This window comes from Folsomia candida, unplaced genomic scaffold (genome assembly GCF_002217175.1).
Source record: "Folsomia candida strain VU population unplaced genomic scaffold, ASM221717v1 Fcan01_Sc030, whole genome shotgun sequence".
Lineage (NCBI taxonomy): Eukaryota > Metazoa > Arthropoda > Collembola > Entomobryomorpha > Isotomidae > Folsomia > Folsomia candida.
In genome coordinates, this window is record NW_019091222.1 from 594,505 (window position 1) to 614,462 (window position 19,958).

The 19,958-nt window shown below is 37.1% G+C and overlaps 1 protein-coding gene across 1 annotated transcript; it reads right to left on the reverse strand.

Annotated features, from left to right (window-relative positions):
* Nucleotides 1–11,973: 11,973 nt before the first annotated feature.
* On the reverse strand, nt 11,974–14,830 carry LOC110860207 (AP-1 complex subunit beta-1-like; the record flags this gene model as incomplete). Its single annotated transcript, XM_035860077.1, is given in 12 exon segments — nt 11,974–12,123; nt 12,210–12,364; nt 12,441–12,612; nt 12,712–12,913; nt 12,997–13,124; nt 13,212–13,523; nt 13,612–13,783; nt 13,873–14,066; nt 14,147–14,392; nt 14,453–14,582; nt 14,584–14,621; nt 14,714–14,830. Coding segments are annotated over 12 exon segments (1,941 nt in total), but the record flags the coding sequence as incomplete, so codon positions are not given.
* Between the last annotated feature and the right edge of the window lie 5,128 nt (nt 14,831–19,958).

Consider the following 19,958-nt stretch of genomic DNA (forward strand, 5'->3'; position numbering starts at 1 on the left):
CTTGTCCACCGACACTCGGCCATAATGAGTGACACTGACACTGTGTCCACCGACACTCGGCCACAGTGGCTGACACTGACACTTGTCCACCGACACTCGTCCACAGTGGCTGACACTGGCACTGTGTCCACCGACACTCGGCCACAGTGGCTGATACTGACACTTGTCCACCGACACTCGGCCATAATGAGTGACACTGACACTGTGTCCACCGACACTCGGCCACAGTGGCTGACACTGACACTGTGTCCACCGACACTCGGCCACAGTGGCTGATACTGACACTTGTCCACCGACACTCGGCCATAATGAGTGACACTGACACTGTGTCCACCGACACTCGTCCACAGTGGCTGACACTGACACTGTGTCCACCGACACTCGTCCACAGTGGCTGATACTGACACTTGTCCACCGACACTCGGCCATAATGAGTGACACTGACACTGTGTCCACCGACACTCGGCCACAGTGGCTGACACTGACACTTGTCCACCGACACTCGGCCATAATGAGTGACACTGACACTGTGGACGGCACCGAGTGTCCGCCACTGAGTGTCCGCGCATCTATGCACATGCATCAATGTATCAAGGTTGCATTTGCTATCTTGCAATGACCTAGTTTTTCGTTTCTAATAATAAGATTAACAAATCTACCGCGCAGTATTTGTTTTTCCTGAGCCAAGGTGAGCCCAGGTAAAAATTTGGGTTATTTGTATAAAAATATTCATTTATTTCACTTCACCTTTTCTAGTCGAGTATGCCCTTAAGTTGCGTGTACAGGTGGGATAAATGTACGGGATAAATGCCTGTGATCGTATGGTAAGTTGCAAATTAGTAACTTTCATACGTGTAAATTTTATTATGCAGATCTCATAATAAAATGAACATTTAAAAATTACGAATTTATAATTTACCATCCGATTACAGAAATTTATTCGGTACATTTATCCCACCTGTACACTAGGCTTTAGCCCTGATACCAAATAGCATCTTTCCTCAGCCACTCTCAAAAATCAGTGGGGGTATTAAGAAACTCTGTTGGGTTCTACTGGCAAAAAGTCTTGAACCTTAATATGTGTTTAAAAAAGTGTTAAAAAACTTGGCATCAGACCGACATCCACTGTATTAAACTTTTTCAGAGTCAGAGTTCGCTCGCATCAATACATCATATATTGTAAGCCTTATAATACAACTACAACTCAATTTAAAACAACTAAAAACCGGGTAAAGAGCATATAACCACTTTTCAGTTTACTGCTTATTATTATCGTATATGCATTACCTAAATTCCCTCGATTTGCTTCATCGTCCACAAAGCGTCATAGAATTCCAATGTATTTATATATTTGCTAACGAGGGAACCTTTTATAGTGCCCGGAGCTCCCAGCATATCCACTATATACATTCGACGTATTTTTTAGTACTAGTCTTATGATGTGACAAAATCTCCGTGTCAAAATGACATTTGGTCAAGTTGTGACGATTTTATTGACGCTCCGAACGGTCATTTTCGTCCATGATGTCAGTAGCGCAGATACTCTTTTCACCACACATTTCTAATCTTACTTCTAAAATTTCAACCCATTTACTCACTGGGCACATTGGTACTTAATTTAACTACACTAGCAATATCTTAACAATTTACTGTTTATAGCTTATCAATATTATTTTTTCCGTTCGTGTTTATAACATTCTGACGCCCACTTCGACATCTGTGAAGAACAAATCCGTCCACTTGCTTAAATTCATAAGACGTTGTGGCATTTTTTATACATAATTTTTAAACTCATATTTTAAAGGAAAAGTAATAATTTTGACAAGCTGTAAATAGTAAATAAATTGCAATTATATTGTAAGTTTAGTTAAATTAGGTGACAATGTCCTCGATAAGCAAATGGCTTGGGATTTCAGTGAAATGAGTGAGGAGCGGGTGGTGAACGGGTACCTCCGCAACTAATAGCATGGTGAAATGACCTTTCCGCGCGTCACTGAAGTCGTCACAACTTGACCAAATGTCATTTTGACATGGAGATTTTGTCACATCGTAGGACTAGTATTAAAAAATACGTCGAATGTATATAGTGGATATGCTGGGAGCTCCGGCACTATTAGAGGTTCCCTCGTAAGTAACGTTATTTTCTTGGCTTGGCTTTTCATAATGTCATTTTTACAACCATTCAAATATAAGCACAGTAATTCTTTGTTAAAGTAAGGTTTACAGGTCAGGAAATTGCGCGAAATGAAATTTCGGTGAAAATTTCACCGCAACAACAAAATGAAATTTGAAAGAAATTTGCGAGAAATAAATTAATTTCACGCAAATTCTATACCTTCGTTTACAGGTTATTCATTCAATTTGAAAATTTGTATTATTTTCTCTGAACGTTGTCATACATATTTGTGGTTATGCCAACATTATACAAAATGTCAAATAACCGGAGTTTTCACGTGAAATAATGTGCAAGCATTTCACGCAAATTTCATCGAGTTTGAGTGATAATTTCACTCGATTGAAAATTACGCGTTGTTTTCACCGTTGACGTGAGAACCATTTTGTAAAATTTGCGTGAAATTTTCACGTCAAGGTTATTTCACGTGAAAAACATGGCCTGTAAACCGCCCTTAACTGCTAAAATGTCCTCTTCCATTAACATACTTCCAATTTACAACCTAATTGCAATCATAAACCCAATTTTGTGTAAAGTAGAGGAAACTCACAAAGATGTTACTGAAGTATATACATAAGTTTATAAAAAAGCTTTAAAAATTTAAATGCACTGAAAATAACCACCTCCATTATAGCGAAATCTGTAATACATATATGTGTTGACGCTTCGTTTTAGGAGAATTTTTACCAGAAATATTTTTAATTAAATTTGAAATTTTTTGGAATTTCACAGAATTGAGTATAACACAATCTTGCCACGGCCTGAGTTTATTGCCTCAAATGTAAATATGAATTGGAATTACATACATGAATGAATGAAATTATAATCTGCAATTATGTATTGATTTGAATAAATTATGCAAATTGGGCTGCCATACATAATTGAGAAAGCAACTTCCCTTATATCTCATTACTGACCACCAAATTATGGAATATTAGGTGTGACGTATTTCCACAATAATTGGTACATAAATAAACGACAATTAAGTTCAGATCTGACTTCATGATTTTTTTAGAGATGTACACGCTTCAAGTGATTGAAGTGTCTCGATACAATGTAAAAATTTGAAATGGGAAAAATTCGTAAATTTTTACTAGATACTGATGTGAAAGTCACCAATTTTAAAATGTTACAACTATGAAGTTTTGCTATTAGAGATGAACAATGACTAAAAAATATAAATTTCTAATTTTCATAACTACTAATTTTCTAATTTTCTAATTTTCATAACTACCTAAGTAATTGAGACTTTACCCTTAGAAACTTGTAGCGAGACATTTAAATCACCATGTACAAATTTATCAGCGAATTAAATAAATAAACATTTACGTGTGTATTGAGATGCCCTTCTTCCGAAATGACATTTCGGAACGTTTAAATTTTTTACATTTCGGAAATGTAGATAATTTAAAAGTCGTTGCGTTCGTATACTAATATGTAGTTACATACATAAGTACACCTTAAGAAGTCTGGTACACTCTAAGAAACCCGGTAACTAAGGAGTAGAAGGTCACTACTTGTCGGGCCCCGATTTCGATCTCCTTTGAATATGTTGTAGTACTACATGAGTGTAGAAAAAGTGAAGGAGGGTTAGACTCCATGAGCCCATTTACGCCCGCCACACCCCCTCAAAGCCGCCCAAACCCCCAGAGTTGCCGCACTAAAATCATCGCCAAAAATCGAGTTTTGGTCAGATTTTCAAAAAATTTACATTTTTGTGATCCCAGATAGTTGCTCCATCATATCCAATAGCAAACTCAACTTTTTTGAAATTTTGATTTTTTTCAATACATACCCTTGGTCAGAAAATTTTCGAAAATATTGAAAATTTCAAAAAAGTTGAGTTTGCTATTGGATATGATAAAGCAACTATCTGGGATCACAAAAACGTAAATTTTTTGAAAATCTGACCAAAACTCGATTTTTGGCGATGATTTTAGTGCGGCAACTCTGGGGGTTTGGGCGGCTTTGAGGGGTGTGGCGGGCGTAAATGGGCTCATGGAGTCTAACCCTCCTTCACTTTTTTTACACTCATGTAGTACTACAACATATCCAAAGGAGATCGAAATCGGGGCCCGACAAGTAGTGACCTTCTACTCCTAAGTTATTACCAGGCAGAGACGGCAGAGTATCTACATATGTGACTCTACTGCATGGTAATTAATTTATTATTAAGTGGTAGACATTTTGTCACCAACTGGTAATATTTTCAAATTTCGCGACCCGGGTTATTACCGGTTTGGTGACAAAATGTTTACCACTCAATAATAAATAAATTACCATGCGGTAGAGTCACATAGATACTCCGCCTGGTAATAACTTAGTTACCGGGTTTCTTAGAGGGTAGTCATATTTCTAAATATATTCCGTATTGGTATTGCAACTTCGTACAGGATTTGACATCATTTAGTTTTCAATGTTAAATAATTAATTTTCGTAACATTACTGAACAATAATTATTACGATGCCGGTTGAGTCATGTGTACTAGGGCATGCAATACCGGTATTCTAGTACCGGTATTAACCGGTATTACCGAATACCGAATACCGGTTTTGAGCTAACCAATACCGGTATTCAACTCATAAATTTTAGTTATTGCGACTAACTTTCCGTCAACCAAATTTCACTTATTAAATTCAAAATTGATATCAGGTGTTGATAGTTATATTTTTAGCAGATTACAAGCAATGCATTGTTCACATCACTCATATATTTTATTTTATTTTGGTTTATTATATTTACTACGTATGCATGCATACAGGTATGCATTTATTTTTAAAGTTCCAAAAAATTGTGTCAAAAATGCAAAAGAAATTAACTCCAGAAATAAATCATCGAATCGTTTTCTCAGGGAGATTGTCGTCTAGAAAAATTTCCGATAGGTTTCCGATAAGCTTAAGTCCTCGGGATGAAATGTTTTCGATGCAAAGTACTGCTAGTTTGAATCTCTGAGAGAAATACAAAATTTTCAATGGCTGAATAACTATTGCTAAAATGGTACCAACGCCAAAAATATACTAACACACTTTAATAAATAGACCCTTTCAACTTAAAACAATTTTACGACTCATGGAGCAATTTTTAAAATCGTTAAAAATACCAATCGCAATTAAGAGTAATGCAGCACACGAAATGAGTTTTAAGAAGATGTTAAAATTTTAGTGGTTGAAATTTCGTTCAAGCATACATATATGTAAAGTGTATGAATTTGAAAAAGCTGGGACATGGATTAAATAATAGGAAGTTTGGGTGCACAATGAGCTAAATTTGAATCGTAGATAATTTCTTGTCAGAGCTTGCAACCCTCATAATTTCTTTTGCAATTAGGCATACAACTATAGTTTTCAAGAATATTTGTGTTCACTTCAGTAACAAATACTTGTGTATATGATTGCACATCAACGCTTGATGTCTTTTAAGCCTATGCATTGCTTTGTGCGATCATTTTTATTGGTATATTTAACATGTTTAATATATTTAATATATGGGTCGGTAATACCGGTATTACCGTCGGTCCCAATACCGAAAATACCGAATACCGGTTTTGAAACACAGTACCGGTATTGCATGCTCTAATGTGTACGTATGTAGGATTTTAAACCCCTTTCTAGAGTGTAATAGCAGAACGGAAAGTACACCCTCTTTTTAAAATTGCCAATTAAGCAATCGTGGATCCTTTAAACGAGGTGACATTTACATATATGTGCTTAGTTTCCAATGTACACCAACAGCATTCAACCCTTGTCCCGCTAAATTCTCTCGAATCAAAATAGAAATCAGTTCCTGGAACGCTACGCAGAGTATTCCTCTACAACTCATAAATTATTTGTCACTACCAAAAGCAATCTATGTATGTCCGCTGGAAGTAAAATTACTACAAACGTAATTAAGTTTTGAGCCTTGTTCGATGAGGGATGCGATATCCACTACATGTCACATCAAATTCCAGCAACACACTATGCCAGAAGCTCCAATAACATTTATTACTTTGACAGCCCACGCGCCCATTTTCCGCATCAGATATGTACGTACACATAAACTATGGCTTCGTACACAGAAGAGAAATTACACCAATTTTGTAGTTTACTACTGACATGGGGCAACTACTTAACTTATCTGCCGAGACTATTTAAATCAGTATAGCCACCGGAACTATATATTTTATGCGAAGTTGTAGAATATCCTAATGGTTTACAACGAAAGTGGAAATTTCTTGTTGAATTGGAGGTAAAGTGTCGATATCAAAAAATCTAAACCCTTATTTACAACGTTCCAGGTATTAAAGGAGTTTACCGAGGTAAATTTCGTCACAATGGTCATTCCTCATCCCAACTACACTTTTACCGCGGACATGTTCCACTCTACTTTTCTGCCCTTTATGGAAATCATCTCCGAATTTGTCAGCGCCTCAAGTGTATTCCATTTGTGTTTGATACGCTCCAGAAGCGGATTCGGAGGAGCACATCGGTCAGACAGATTCGTGTCTCTCAGGCGCAGAATATAGTCTCCATGCTCTACGTGAGCGGAATGTTTGTCAACCTCGCAATTGGGCCACTGAGCCAAATCGAAAAATTTATGGGGTTCCCCTTCCTCATGATCTTCCTCTGCGCTACCATTGTCAGCTGGAATGTGGGATTACATATTGCTCCGGCTCAAATAGTCAATTCATTTCTGGCCTTGGAGGACTATTTCGACCAAATGGGTACAGGGGTTTGGACAAATTTAAAATACTCATTAATTATACACAGGGTGGTTAAAATGGCACGCTACAATGAAAAAATTTTCCATGGGAAAAATTCGTAAATTTCCATAAGTTAACGAAATTTTGTCTCTAAGATTTAACATTTTAAGAATTTCGTCATCAGTGTTCCACCAGTTTTGATAATAATTATAATAATCTCAATCCAAAATCTTGTAACTAATGGAGATTTAGGGTTTTTCCCATAGAAAAATTTTCCATTGTAGCGTGACGTTTAAACCACCCTGTTCGAATTAGCCAGTACATTACCATTTATTTTTCTACTAGTGAAAATTTCGCTTAGAACATTCGAGCCCACCGGATGATAAATGTATGTATAGCAAACATTTCAAGAACGGAAATATTCACACTGTTTTCACACTTTCAGGACTCCCTCAACCCCCGATGTCCCTCGATGGAAAAATAATGAAGATGTTCATCCCATTTATTGAAGTCTCCATTGCCAGTGTGGCATTTCTCATCCCGGTCATCTTAACCGTAATGCCATGCATGCCACCCTTCATCCTCTCAATGATGCCAAACTGTAAGTCAACCATGGCCTCAGGATCTGGGTGTTGTGGGACTCGTCGTGCACATTTTTGAGACATGGGTTGCCCTCAATACGCTGTATGCTGGGTCGTTGTGGATCTTCTACATCCTCTTCGTGGGTACAGTTTGCCTCACAAATTACTTGGATGTTCTGGGATGGTAAGCTCAATGCTGACTTAGTTCAATTTGAATGTTGGCTCCCTCCGCAACAAGGCCAAGTTTAGCAACCCAAAAATAGTTTGATTAGCAACGGGTACATGGCCGCAAAGAGTAAAAATTGCCGAGTTCCGCTAGAGTTATGCTAGATGTCCACGATTATCCTACATTTTAATCTGGCTGGCACGTTAAGAGTAGCTTGATGCTTAAATTTATTGCCGTGTCGCCCGTTAATTATCGGCTTCAAACTTATGAGGAACTCAGCTACAATCTGAGAAAGAAAGCATAGTAACCGTGTTTTATGTGAGAGATTATTTATCATAAGGTGGGATATATCGGCAGGCTAAAAGGCAATAGCAATCACCAAGTGTGATCGTGGACCAAGGTAGGTCGCTCTGCGCGATACAGATGAGATTCCGGATTCGAGCCCGGACGGTTGCACTTCATTTTTGCTAATTTGCCTATGCCAGCCGATATATTTAGCCCACATGTGGTGGAACGAAAGTCTTTCTCGCCCCTCCCCCTTGCCAAGCAAATCCAATCAAATCCCAAATCCAATCCCAAGTCAATACTAGCAACAGAGCAGTAGTGACTACCTACCAGTGTTAAACTGAGCACCTTGCATCAGGACACTGTATACTAAAACCCCCTACCCGGATCACGCTCTTCCCCATGGAATATGAAATAAACTAGGGGAAGAGGAACGACTCATGCAATGTATTTGAGTGAAGCTTATGGAAGAGCTCAGCAGCCAACCACCGGAGCTTAATATTATTTTGTTCTTCCTGCAAATGGGCGGCTTTAACAGGTCGGCCAAATAACTGTGTGCAAGTTCAGCATGATAAAAAGCTGATGCAATTCATTCACTACCACCACCGCCACATGGCTTCCTTTGCGTGGCAAAGAAAAATACAGTTCCAGTCCGATCGATTTTTAGCCAGCTTAAATTTCTTCAATCAATTATTTAAAAAAGTTATTTGCAATTAAATTGTGTACCCCTCGGCAGTACATGGTAAGTATACATACTTGCACATTAAATTATATAATACACATACATACGTACTGTAAACATTACTTGAGCTAATGTTCTTTGGAATTAAGAAATTAAATAAATTTGTTTAATATTTTCCAGCCTCCTACGTGTCCCAGCCTTCAAATGAAGTGACCCGTGGGGATCACCACCACCAAGTATACTATGAAAATAACCGGTTGTAAATATCCAAGGTGTGCTAAAACAAAGCATAAAAATCCGGAAGCTCAGTTTTATAAATTTCCATCCCAGCCAGACAGGTCAGGCGTGTTTATAAATTAAATGGAAAATAATTTTGGCATGCTAATAACGAATATTATATTGCAATATTTTCTATCGTTTAGATTCAAGACGTGGTGTGACTACTTGGATCTCGACTGTCAAAATGTTTCCCCAAAGTCCATGATCTGCGATACACATTTTGAAGATGATCAATTTAATAATTCGAAGAGGATCCGACTAAAGCCGACCACCCTTCCGTCCAGATTTGGGTCACAGCAGCAATTATTACAAGCTTCTACACCAAGTAAAGTTCTGCAAGCTGGTGATGGTCGTTCAGTTATCAAATTCATCCCAATTTTACCAAAACAAGCGGCATCAATTCCTGTGTCACCGCCGTCGTTGGACGTGTCGCAGCCGGAAATTCGTGACCGCTGCGACTCGCCTTGCTCCCCATCATCTTCCGTATCTAGTCCTCGACCTCAATCCAACATTTCGTCACCTGAAACCAGTCCAAGTTCAACCACGGACAACAAAAAGAGGATTCGCCAACTGCAACAGAAACTTCGTCGATCGAGGGCAAAAATTCGGCCAGAAAAGATTATGGAAAGTCTGAATAAAGTTATGAATAATGCAACTTCATTAAAACCCATGATAATATCTCATCTTCAACGACTGACGTCCCGAAAACTAAGGAAAGTATTCACACAAGAGGAGAAAGTTACTGCAATTACAATTTATTTTTCCACAACTAAACGAGGCTACAAGTAAGTTAACAATAAGAATGAACATTTCATAATTAAGAGCTTATTAAATTTAACCTAGTGCCTTTAAACTAAAAATGTATTATTTATTGCAGAACGTTACAAAAATTGGGGCTTAATCTTCCATCCATTTCAACAATCAACCTATGGCTTCGACACTTGGATATTTCTACCGGTATTAATCCCTGCATAGAAGAAATACTGCGAGATCGGGTCAAGGACATGAATAATTTTGAGCGGGACTGCGTACTGATGTTTGATGAGATGGCTATTAAAAAATATTTACTTTACGACAAGAACAGGGACAAGCTGATAGGAATTCAAGATCACGGTCCAGGCAGAAGAAAGCTAGTTCCGGCATCTGAGGCGCTCGTTTTTATGGTTCGTGGTTTGAATACAAACTGGATTCAGCCGTTTTCGTACCATTTTAGTCAAGACTCAACAACATCAGAAGACCTGCGGTACTTACTCCTAGGAACTATAGATAGCATTAATAATATTGGTTTAAAAGTAAGGGTTGTAGTTTCTGATCAATCATTTACAAATCAAGGTTTATATAGGATGTTGGGAATAACAATAGAAAAGCCATTCATTAGTAGGAACGATCGGCAAATATATTTTGCATATGATTCGCCACACGTTATTAAAAATATTCGAAACCATCTTAAAAACATGGTTATTTTATTGATGGGAATCACATTAGATGGGAACATATATTAGATTTTTATGCAAAAGATCTCAGTAGTGAACAAAGACTTGCTCCCAAATTAAGCAAACTTCACATTGAAATTCCTGACCTTTCCAAAATGAAAGTTAAGTTAGCAACACAATTATTTAGTTTATCGGTGGCTGCGGGCATTAAAACTTTAATTGAGCTGCCTGAGGACACTGATAGAAAAATGTCAGAGGACGCGAGACCGACTGCAGATTTTCTAATTAAAATGGACAGTATTTTTGATTTACTCAATACCTCGAGTAGGCACGTGGTTGGTAAGCCTTTAAACTCTGCTAATCAGTACACAAATAATATTGACCACCTTAGATCCTTCCGGAAATGGGTCTCCGAATGGCAAATGGGAGACGGTACAAAAATTGTGGACAGTGTGAGAGCTTTGCAACTGACCTTACATTCTGTTGAATTGTTACTGACCGACTTAGAAACTGACGGATATGGTTATGTTTTTACTCGGAGAATTCAGCAAGATATTCTCGAATAAATAGTGCACTATTTTGCAAAGCAGAGAGGGCGAAATGGGTTCTGTAAAAATCCAACAGCTAAACAATTTTCAGAAAGCTTTAAATACTTATTAATTTGTGACCTGTTAGCTAGTCCAACTGGTGCAAATTGTGAGACAGGTGAAATTTTGACTGATTTAACTGATTTGACTGATTTATTAATTAAAAACAGCTTTAAGCTTCGTAAATTATTAGATTTAGGACGAATTGGTGTGACTCCGCCAAGTATACCTACAGCCACCAATTTCGGACAGTGACGATGAGTTTGAAAGCTCAGAGGACGAATATGAAAATGATATAAACATTACTAGTTGCGAGAATATTGATTTTTTCGAGTTAATTGAGTCTCACGATATTGACATTAAAGATGACAATGTGACGGTGTATATGGCAAATTGGTGTGTGAAAAGCGTCATTAGAAAATCTATGAAACTAAAACACAGTCAACAGTGCCTTAATTGTAAGGATTTACTGGAAAGTTTATCGGACCGACAAGTACAGGAACTAGACGTGACTGAGCAGTTAATTAAAAATAAGTCTTTATTTGGGGATTTCTCTAATGGTACTAAAAATACAATATCTTATAGTCATCTAGTTAACGAGAACACTAAATTAGTTTTCATTAAAATTAACGAAAGGTTTCGTGAAGCTTTGAAAAGTTATATGAATCCAGAAGGGGAGAGTATTATGAAAAATATTGTAATTTGGCTGCGAAGAGACCTTTATATCAAAAGTTGGGCTGACGAAATTGTTCAGTGTCGTTTGCACAGAAAAATAATGATAGAATTATTTATTAGGGCTAAAATATATCAAATTATTAAGCACAAGAATCAATTAAGTTATATTATGGCAAAGAGTTTCAACCAAACTCGGCGTCAACTCAGGCATCAGTAGTTTAGTTAGGTTAAGTTAGTGTAAGTAATTTAAATTAAGGTAACTGGTTAAGTACTAGATTAAGTAATTTATAATTTTTAACAATCTATACAATATAAATGACAATAAATAATTTCAATTTAATTATACAGCAAAAATTGAGTAATAATAAATGTCTGTGAAAAGGAAACATGATCTGTGTGGTTCAGTTCAAAATAATGATACAATTATTTAGATATATATTTAAATCTAGGTTAAACTAATAATCTAGTAAATTCATGATGGGAACGTTGTCGGCACAGGTCGGAATTATGACCGGAGAATGTTCTCGTAAGCTTGGTAGACACCGGCTGCCACGTCAACGGTGACGGATTTAATGCTTAGCTGCAAAGGATCAATTTCATGACATGAATGTTACAATTATTACGGAAATAAATAAATATTTATGCAAATAGTTAGCAATTCTTTACAGTGTAGACACTTCCACCGGGTGGGATTTTAATTTCCACAAGCACCCAAAGTCCATTAGTGAGTTTCAATGATTGGTAAAACATGTCTTGGCCTTCCACGTTTCTCTTTGCTATTGTGAAGACGTTGTTTTGCTGCATCTTTTGAACGACAGAATCTAAAAAAGAGATTTTAAAATTAGAGATCCACGCATTTATAAGATTAAGTAATGAGCTCAAGATTTTATTTTTTACCAGAACTATGAGACATATTTGTCAACGTGTACTGGACTTCGTTTTGGGTTGGAATGTATTTCCATGTTTGCAAAAAGGCTCTCTTATCCATTTGACCATCTTCGACAAAGTACACGTGCATGGGAACTAAGGACGCGTAGTAAAGTACGTCGACATTGTTCTTGACTGCCACCTAAAAATTATTAATATATCTTGTTTATAGAATTGTTTATAGTATTGTTAGACAATACGAAATAATGCAATTAATTAATAAAAGTTGAGATTTACGTACCTGTGTTGCCAAAGATAGGACTTGCTGCACTAACTCTTGCGTGTCTGCTGGACGCTTGAGAAACAAATTCACAATTGCAGTCAATAGTTGAAGTTGAACTTGACTGTTTTCATCAGCAAATCCTTCAAGAAAACTTTCCAACAATTCGTCAGCATTGTCAATTCTTTCGGCATACTCTCCAATAATCCAAATCATCGAAGCCCTATACAAAGTATTTAAAAAATAGTTATATGTGTAACTTGTACTTGTACTTTATGAATAGAATTAAAACTATTTTCAACCAACCTAGCTTCGGGTTCGTCCAAAGTGTCGAGATTTTCGCATAAGGTCGAGATGATGCTTTCATATTTATTGGGATATTTTCGAAATATGTTCTTGAGCACCGCAATAGCTTCTTGAACCACATAGTTCACCTATAAGACACACAAAACAAAAGTTGAGTTAATTAGGTTTTGGTACTTAATATGAAACAGATTAAAGTTGCATATTTTATTAGTTACTTTTGTTTGAATCAAATCCAGTAATGTCGCAACGCATCGCTCAGCAGATTGTCCTACTTTTATAGCACAGCGTCCAATTGCTCGGACTGCCTTCCTCACAAAATCGACGTCCACCTCGGTCGAATATTCCTTCAATTCGGATAAAACTTGTGCAGTGTTTGCTTGAGATGCGAGCCGGATCATGATGAGTTTTTCCAATTTTACTTAGATGGGATCATTGTACTTGACAAAGAACACTTTCATTTCATGTTTCAAGATGTCGGGTCGCTTTTGCACAATCAAATTGATGTTTCTCAGACCCACATATTGCACCTAAAAATAATTCGAAATGAATAATTTAATATGTTGCCTTTGTATGTAATACAACACAATTCTTTCACAAGTAGCCCAAAACACATACCTCTGGTTCTGAAGACAGCAATGTAACCAAAGGTGGTGCAAGTTTCCTGGTAAGAACGGTCACAAACTCGGTGTCGTTGATCATTTCCATGTACTTCATTAGCACTTTAACTGCAGACAACACCACCGCAGCATTCGCATGAGCCAGTCGTGGAGTTATTCGTTCACAGATGCTATTAAAACAAGAATCAAAAACAAGTCGTTAGAATAAGTTAAATAATTAATGTGCCTGTATAATCTAATAAACATTATAAAACCCCACCTCTGTGCTTCTCGCTCATCCTTTGAATTGTAGTTTGACAACGAGTCCAAAATGAAAATTTGACCCCATTCCGTGCACTCGTTCAAGGCGGTGAGGAGCTTGTTGATTGTGGGAGCGTTCATTTCCACCAGTGGAACCCCGGAGGGGCTAGAATCATTAATTTCAGATAATTCTGCAACTGCATTTGCGACCACCTGAAGATTATATAATAATTAACATTGCTATCAATTTTACTAGCACAAATACATACTATATAATGCAAAGTCACTTTTACCATTGGATTCGAATCGCTAAGCAAATCTTTGAGCTGTTCTAAAAAGCCTTGATCCTCCACAAGTTGGGCATTGATTTCATACAACTTGGCGACGCAGACGGCAGCTGTCTTGCGAACGTTGGGATCCTCATCTTTCAAACATTTTCTCAATGGTTCACACAAATACTCGGTAATTTTATCCACCCGAATGCAACCCATGGTTCTAACAGCCAGAGCTCGAATTAAAGGATTTGGATCTTCACAATCCTACCATTACAATAGTCAATTAGTTAATATATAATTTACTACTTAACTTTTAAACCTTACCTTGACAAACGTGTTGACAGCCATAATTGCCATGTCTGGTTGACTCTTGGCGTAATTCATGAGATACAAGTACACCAATTTCTTCAACTCGAGGTTATCTCTTTGCATACAGTTGACGACATCGGGAAACGGCAGAAACATCTTTTCCAACCATCATGGATGCAATTACCTGTAAAGCAAAAACAAACAATAATCACTTATCTATCAAATTGAACAGTAATTATTACCACTCCCCAATAAACCAACCACAAACTAACTCACCTTTTTAACTGCTTCCCGTTTCTTCTCCTTTTTATCACTATTTAGCTCCGACTTGAGCTCGAAAATCTCCCCCTTCTTGGTCGTCGTAAAGTAGTTCGCGTCCGTCACTTTGGCAATTTGTTTCAGGAAACGTTACACTTTTCCAACTTGCACAGGAGCAGGGTGTCACTTCAGGTTTTACTTGATTCCCAAAAAAACTCCCAAATAATTAATCCGTAAATTTAATAACTTCTGGAATGATGAGACACAGAAGTTGATTGTGGGAGCGTTCATTTCCACCAAGGAGGGCTAGAATCATTGATTTCAGATAATGCTGCATTAATTAATAATTCCACCATATCAAAATTATATGTACGTATGTATGTATTTATATTGCTCACCTGTTAATTTACTGTACATTAAATTACCTGAATTTTTAATAAATATTGATTGATATTATTTGATTATTGTTATTTGACTAAATTATCCATCTGAACTGAATTATTTTGAATTTTTAAAGGCGTATTATTTCGTTATTCACTTCGTCAGTGTACTTTAACAATTGGTTTTTGTCAATGATTTCCTTCAGATATCCATCTCGAAATATTTGCATAGTTGCGGAGGCGTCACTAGTTGCACTATGCGTCCCAATTTGAAAATTGTATTCACAAAAATAATTGAACATAGATCTAAGACTGTGAGGCTGAATTTGTCCATCCTTGGCGACGCCAAAATATTGCCTTTGGAGCTCCAAATGTTCATAATCTCCTATATCTAGCCGAAGGGAATCAAAGTCCTTCTCACCACCACAAGTAACGACTAAATTATTTTTACACAATTCAACAACTTTATCTCTCACGATCTCAAAATCTTCCCCTGATCTTAGGTCGTCGAACTTTATTCCATTGGTATCAAGTGTGTATCTATTCACTGCAAATGTTCCAGGGTCGTGTTTTACTGAAGCTGACAATAAAACATTCCCCTCAAAATCAACCACACTAACTGTACCACACACATTTTTGAACTTTGGCCTTTGACCCTTATTGATTTTATGCACGAACTCAACGGTTTTACACAAAATGGAAACCTGGTTATTTTAAAATTTAAAAAATCGAAATAATCGAAATCGGATTAGCAACATATTTCAATTTTTTAATGCCTTACTTTACATATATACTTAGTGGGGGCAGGCTAAGTGTTAGTAGAATCAAACGCCATAGCTTCAACAGTTTTTGTGATACAAATTTCTAGTTAATTTTATTGGAAAGCCAGCTAATTTCTGAGTAGAACACAATTTTTAGTTTTCGAAATTTCTTCTCCCGGCATTAACTCAGCGCTGAGAAGGCGGCCGCCAGCTCTCGACGAAACTACGCACTGAATCCGTGGACAAATTGTCTCATTCCGTGGTCAAAGATTTTTTTAAAGCCTCCAAACTTCTATGAACCTTAGAACACACCTTTGCCCCTAACTTTGACCGTTTTTCATAATCCGAGGATTCAAATCCAGCGAGGAGGATGACCAGTCCGAAGTAGAGATAAAGTCCGCAATTTGTTTTTTAGTCACGCTTTTGCAATTTTTCGCACTATGAGCTGGTGCTGAGGCCTGTGGAAAGGTCTAATCGATTCTATTGAACTGGATCCCATTGAGGGGATGTACCACGGACTCAAAAACGTATTTTAAAAAATTGGATTCCATCACCTTCCCTCCATCTGTGACGAAATGATGAGAAATTACCCCCAATCAGCTTGCAACAGCCAAAACCTTCACAAAACCTGGATCATGTGAACTTTTGACCTTCTTCTTTATTGGGGGATATCTTGGACAGATTCTGGGTAGACAGTGTATTTTTTTTGTTAAAATATTTCCTCACAGTTGAAATCTCCTCATCTGTAAATAGAATCCTCTTAACCTTTTTGGCGCGTATCGCCTGAGGAGAGCCCTTCATTTCTTTAGTAGGGCTTTCCTTGTGGGTACCATCAAGAGGTGTCAAGTACCACATTTCAAAGCCTTACGCCTAAGGTTCAGTTTGAGTACTCATTGGGTAATCTGCATCAACAATGTCAGCTGTGAGGCTATTTTCCGTTGGAATTTCGAGAATTTCTTCGGATTCTGTCCTTCAACGCCTTCACGATGGGTATGGTCCTTGTAGGTTTTCCAAAAAATTTCTTCGACTGTTCTCGGTGGAACCGGTCCCCATGAACGTTTTTACAATCCGCTGGATTAAATTAAAGTGCACATTCGGTTCCTGTCACACTTCTCAAATTCGCTATTTCTTTTTTCATTTTTTAGTGGAAAATTATTGCCACCCGCTTCCTTTCAGTATTTTCCCTGCTAGTATTCTTTGCAAGTTGTTAAAAACTCATGTGAGGTATTTATGTAAAATCGCCCGAGGAATTCAATGCGCTTATCAGATTTTCATTATCTCCAGAGGTTTTAAAGTTATTAGCTATTAACACTTAGCCTGCCCCCACTAAGTACATAAGCGCCCCCTTGTTAGTGTAATCTTTACAATTTTAGCATGGATAGTAAAATAATCTGCATTTGTCCGGAAACCTTTCTTGATCTAAATTCCCCTTGCAAAAATGCTGGCAAAGAAGGCATTCGAAATATTTATGTGTTCGATGAAAAATTGCATCGGATGGGCGCCGTCGCGATCAAGCCATGCAACAGCAAACATATGGACAGGCTCGGTCGCTGTAAATGAAAGACATATATACCTGATTGATTAAAAAGTAAACTGTCACGAAATTTAAATTTTAAGATTTTTGATCAGTTTCTGACATTATTACACAGACTACTGTTAACTCCTAAAGTTTCTGAAGGAACATGTATACTCAAATTCTTAATTCAGACTAAAATTTGAGAAGGAACCGAGCTCTTAGCTGGATACAGATAAGATCCGCGACTTGTGCTCATACATATGTATTTGCGAATTCCGATACAAGAATAATGCAGCCTGCATAATACTGGTATGCTTATTTTTTGCGCGACGAAAATATAATTGGTATCATTAGTAACAAGAACGAAGACCGGAATAACTTCAAACCTAACAAATTTCTGAATACAGCGGTGGTAGTCCGCCGTTTCTATTGTGCTCCTTCACGGAGTGAGAGCTGAAATCTAGAGAAATCTACGATTTTTAGCTCAAAGTCAATACTTTTGAAAAGCGTTTTCGCCAAGAGTTTTCTAATTTGTGTCCCTACAAGCTGTTTTTTGAACGTTTGAACGTTTTTCAAAATTTCGTATTAGAGCCTGGTATTAACGTTTTCCATTTTCCATGCACACGAAAGCCCCAGACGTCGGTTTTCTCAAAAAAATACGTTTTTTTGTCAATTCTTTTGTGTTTAAGTGTGATACGAAAATGAATCTCTTTCAGGAGCACATGTGCCAAAAATCAAATTCTCTTTCTAAAATGTGGTATTTCATGTGAGGACTAATCCTGAGTATTTTGTTCCTTTAAAGCCCAATGAAACCCCAAAAAAACATTAGAACCAATTACTTAACCCGTATAAAAATCATGTGGCGACTTCTGCATAATACGGCACACTTAGTCGGCATAATGATTAATGCATAAAAAATTGTGAATAATTCTGCATAAATTTCTGGAGAGTATATTCTGCATAAAAGTTTATAAACTGATATTTTTATGAAGAGACTTTTCTTTATACAAAGCTTATGACTAGAATTATCTCTTGTGTATAGAAAAACCTTAGCATAATTATGCATAATCCTGCACAGTTTATGCACAAATCACGCTGCATAAATTTGTGTGCATAAAATTCAGCCAAATTGCTGCATAAAATCCTTTAAAATTTTTATACGGGAAAGCTCCTAGGCTGTTCTTTTTTTTATTAAAACCCTCGGTTTTGTTAACCCTACAAGAAATAAAAAAACTGCACCAATTCCAACGTTCAAAACAAGAATTTGAAACTCAAGTGTGTTCAAACTAGGGGTGAGTCGAGCAGCGGTTTTTAAAAGCTCGGCTCGCTCAAACTCGGTTCGCAAAAAGCTCGATAGAAATCGGCTCGCTCAAGCTTGGCTCGCAAAATGCTCGAAAAAGCTGGGCCCGCTCCGCTAAGTTAAACCTTGGGGAGCACGAGCATACTCGGTTCAACTGAGCATTTGGCTCACCTCTAGCACCCCACTGCTGATTTTTCGTATTTTTAAAATTTTTATTTTTAGAGAAAATTATGTTTTTAAACAATTCAGAAACTTTTATTAATATTAAACTTTGAAATTTTAGTTTGAATTAAACCTTCAACCTCGACAAAGCTCTAACTCCTTATCGATTATTCATATTTATCCATATTTCTTCTTCCTAATTTGGTCATGTCCTTCCCGAGTAAATCTCTTTACCTCAATATCCAACTCTGAAGAATATGGCTAGTTCCATTAGTTCAGCTAGTTGGTTGTATTGACTTAAACTGTAGAATTACAAAATTTCTACAAAATCGGTGTGTTACACTTCAAACCATCACATTGTGAGTGAAATTCTGTTAATGCTTGGTTTCATCTCTTGGTTCTTTCAAATGTTACACCATTTATCTACATACAAATTTAAATTTCCGCGAGATTTATCATTTGCACTTTCAGTACGAATATAAGTTTTAGCAATAAAATAATTGTTAAGCTCATTAATTTTTGGACAATGCATATGCAAAGTGCTCCTGAAATGCATAATATATAATAGCAGGTTTTTAACGGAATTTTTCTCATGAGGGAAGGTTAGGGGCGCAAGAAAAATTTTGCCTAGGGCGCACATATGCCCAGTCCGGGCCCTGATCATGAGGTGGGATATATCGGCAGGCTAAAAGGCAATAGCAATCACCAAGTGTGATCGTGGACCACGGTAGGTCGCTCTGCGCGATACAGATGAGATTCCGGATTCGAGCCCAGATTTACAATCCCTTTAATACGACGTTATATTTCATGCTGCTCGCTCTACAGGGTGAGAGAAGCTCTCGCTCTGCATCTCCTCTCTATGTTATACATGAGTTATTATTATTATTATTACCTTATTTTTCACTTTGCGAGTTTCAATGTGCCCTCAAAGTTTGAAATTTTCAGAATATAGCTATTAGTAGTTTGGCAACAAATTACTTTCCACCGATACGCAATTGTGGCAGCTTTTTTAATTATATTAATTAATAAGCCCAATATCACTGAAATTTGCGCAAATATTATTTGTTATATTATTATTTATTTAGCAAGGTTCGCCAAATCGTGACTGGACATGACAAACATGGTTGCATCTTGCTCTACCGAT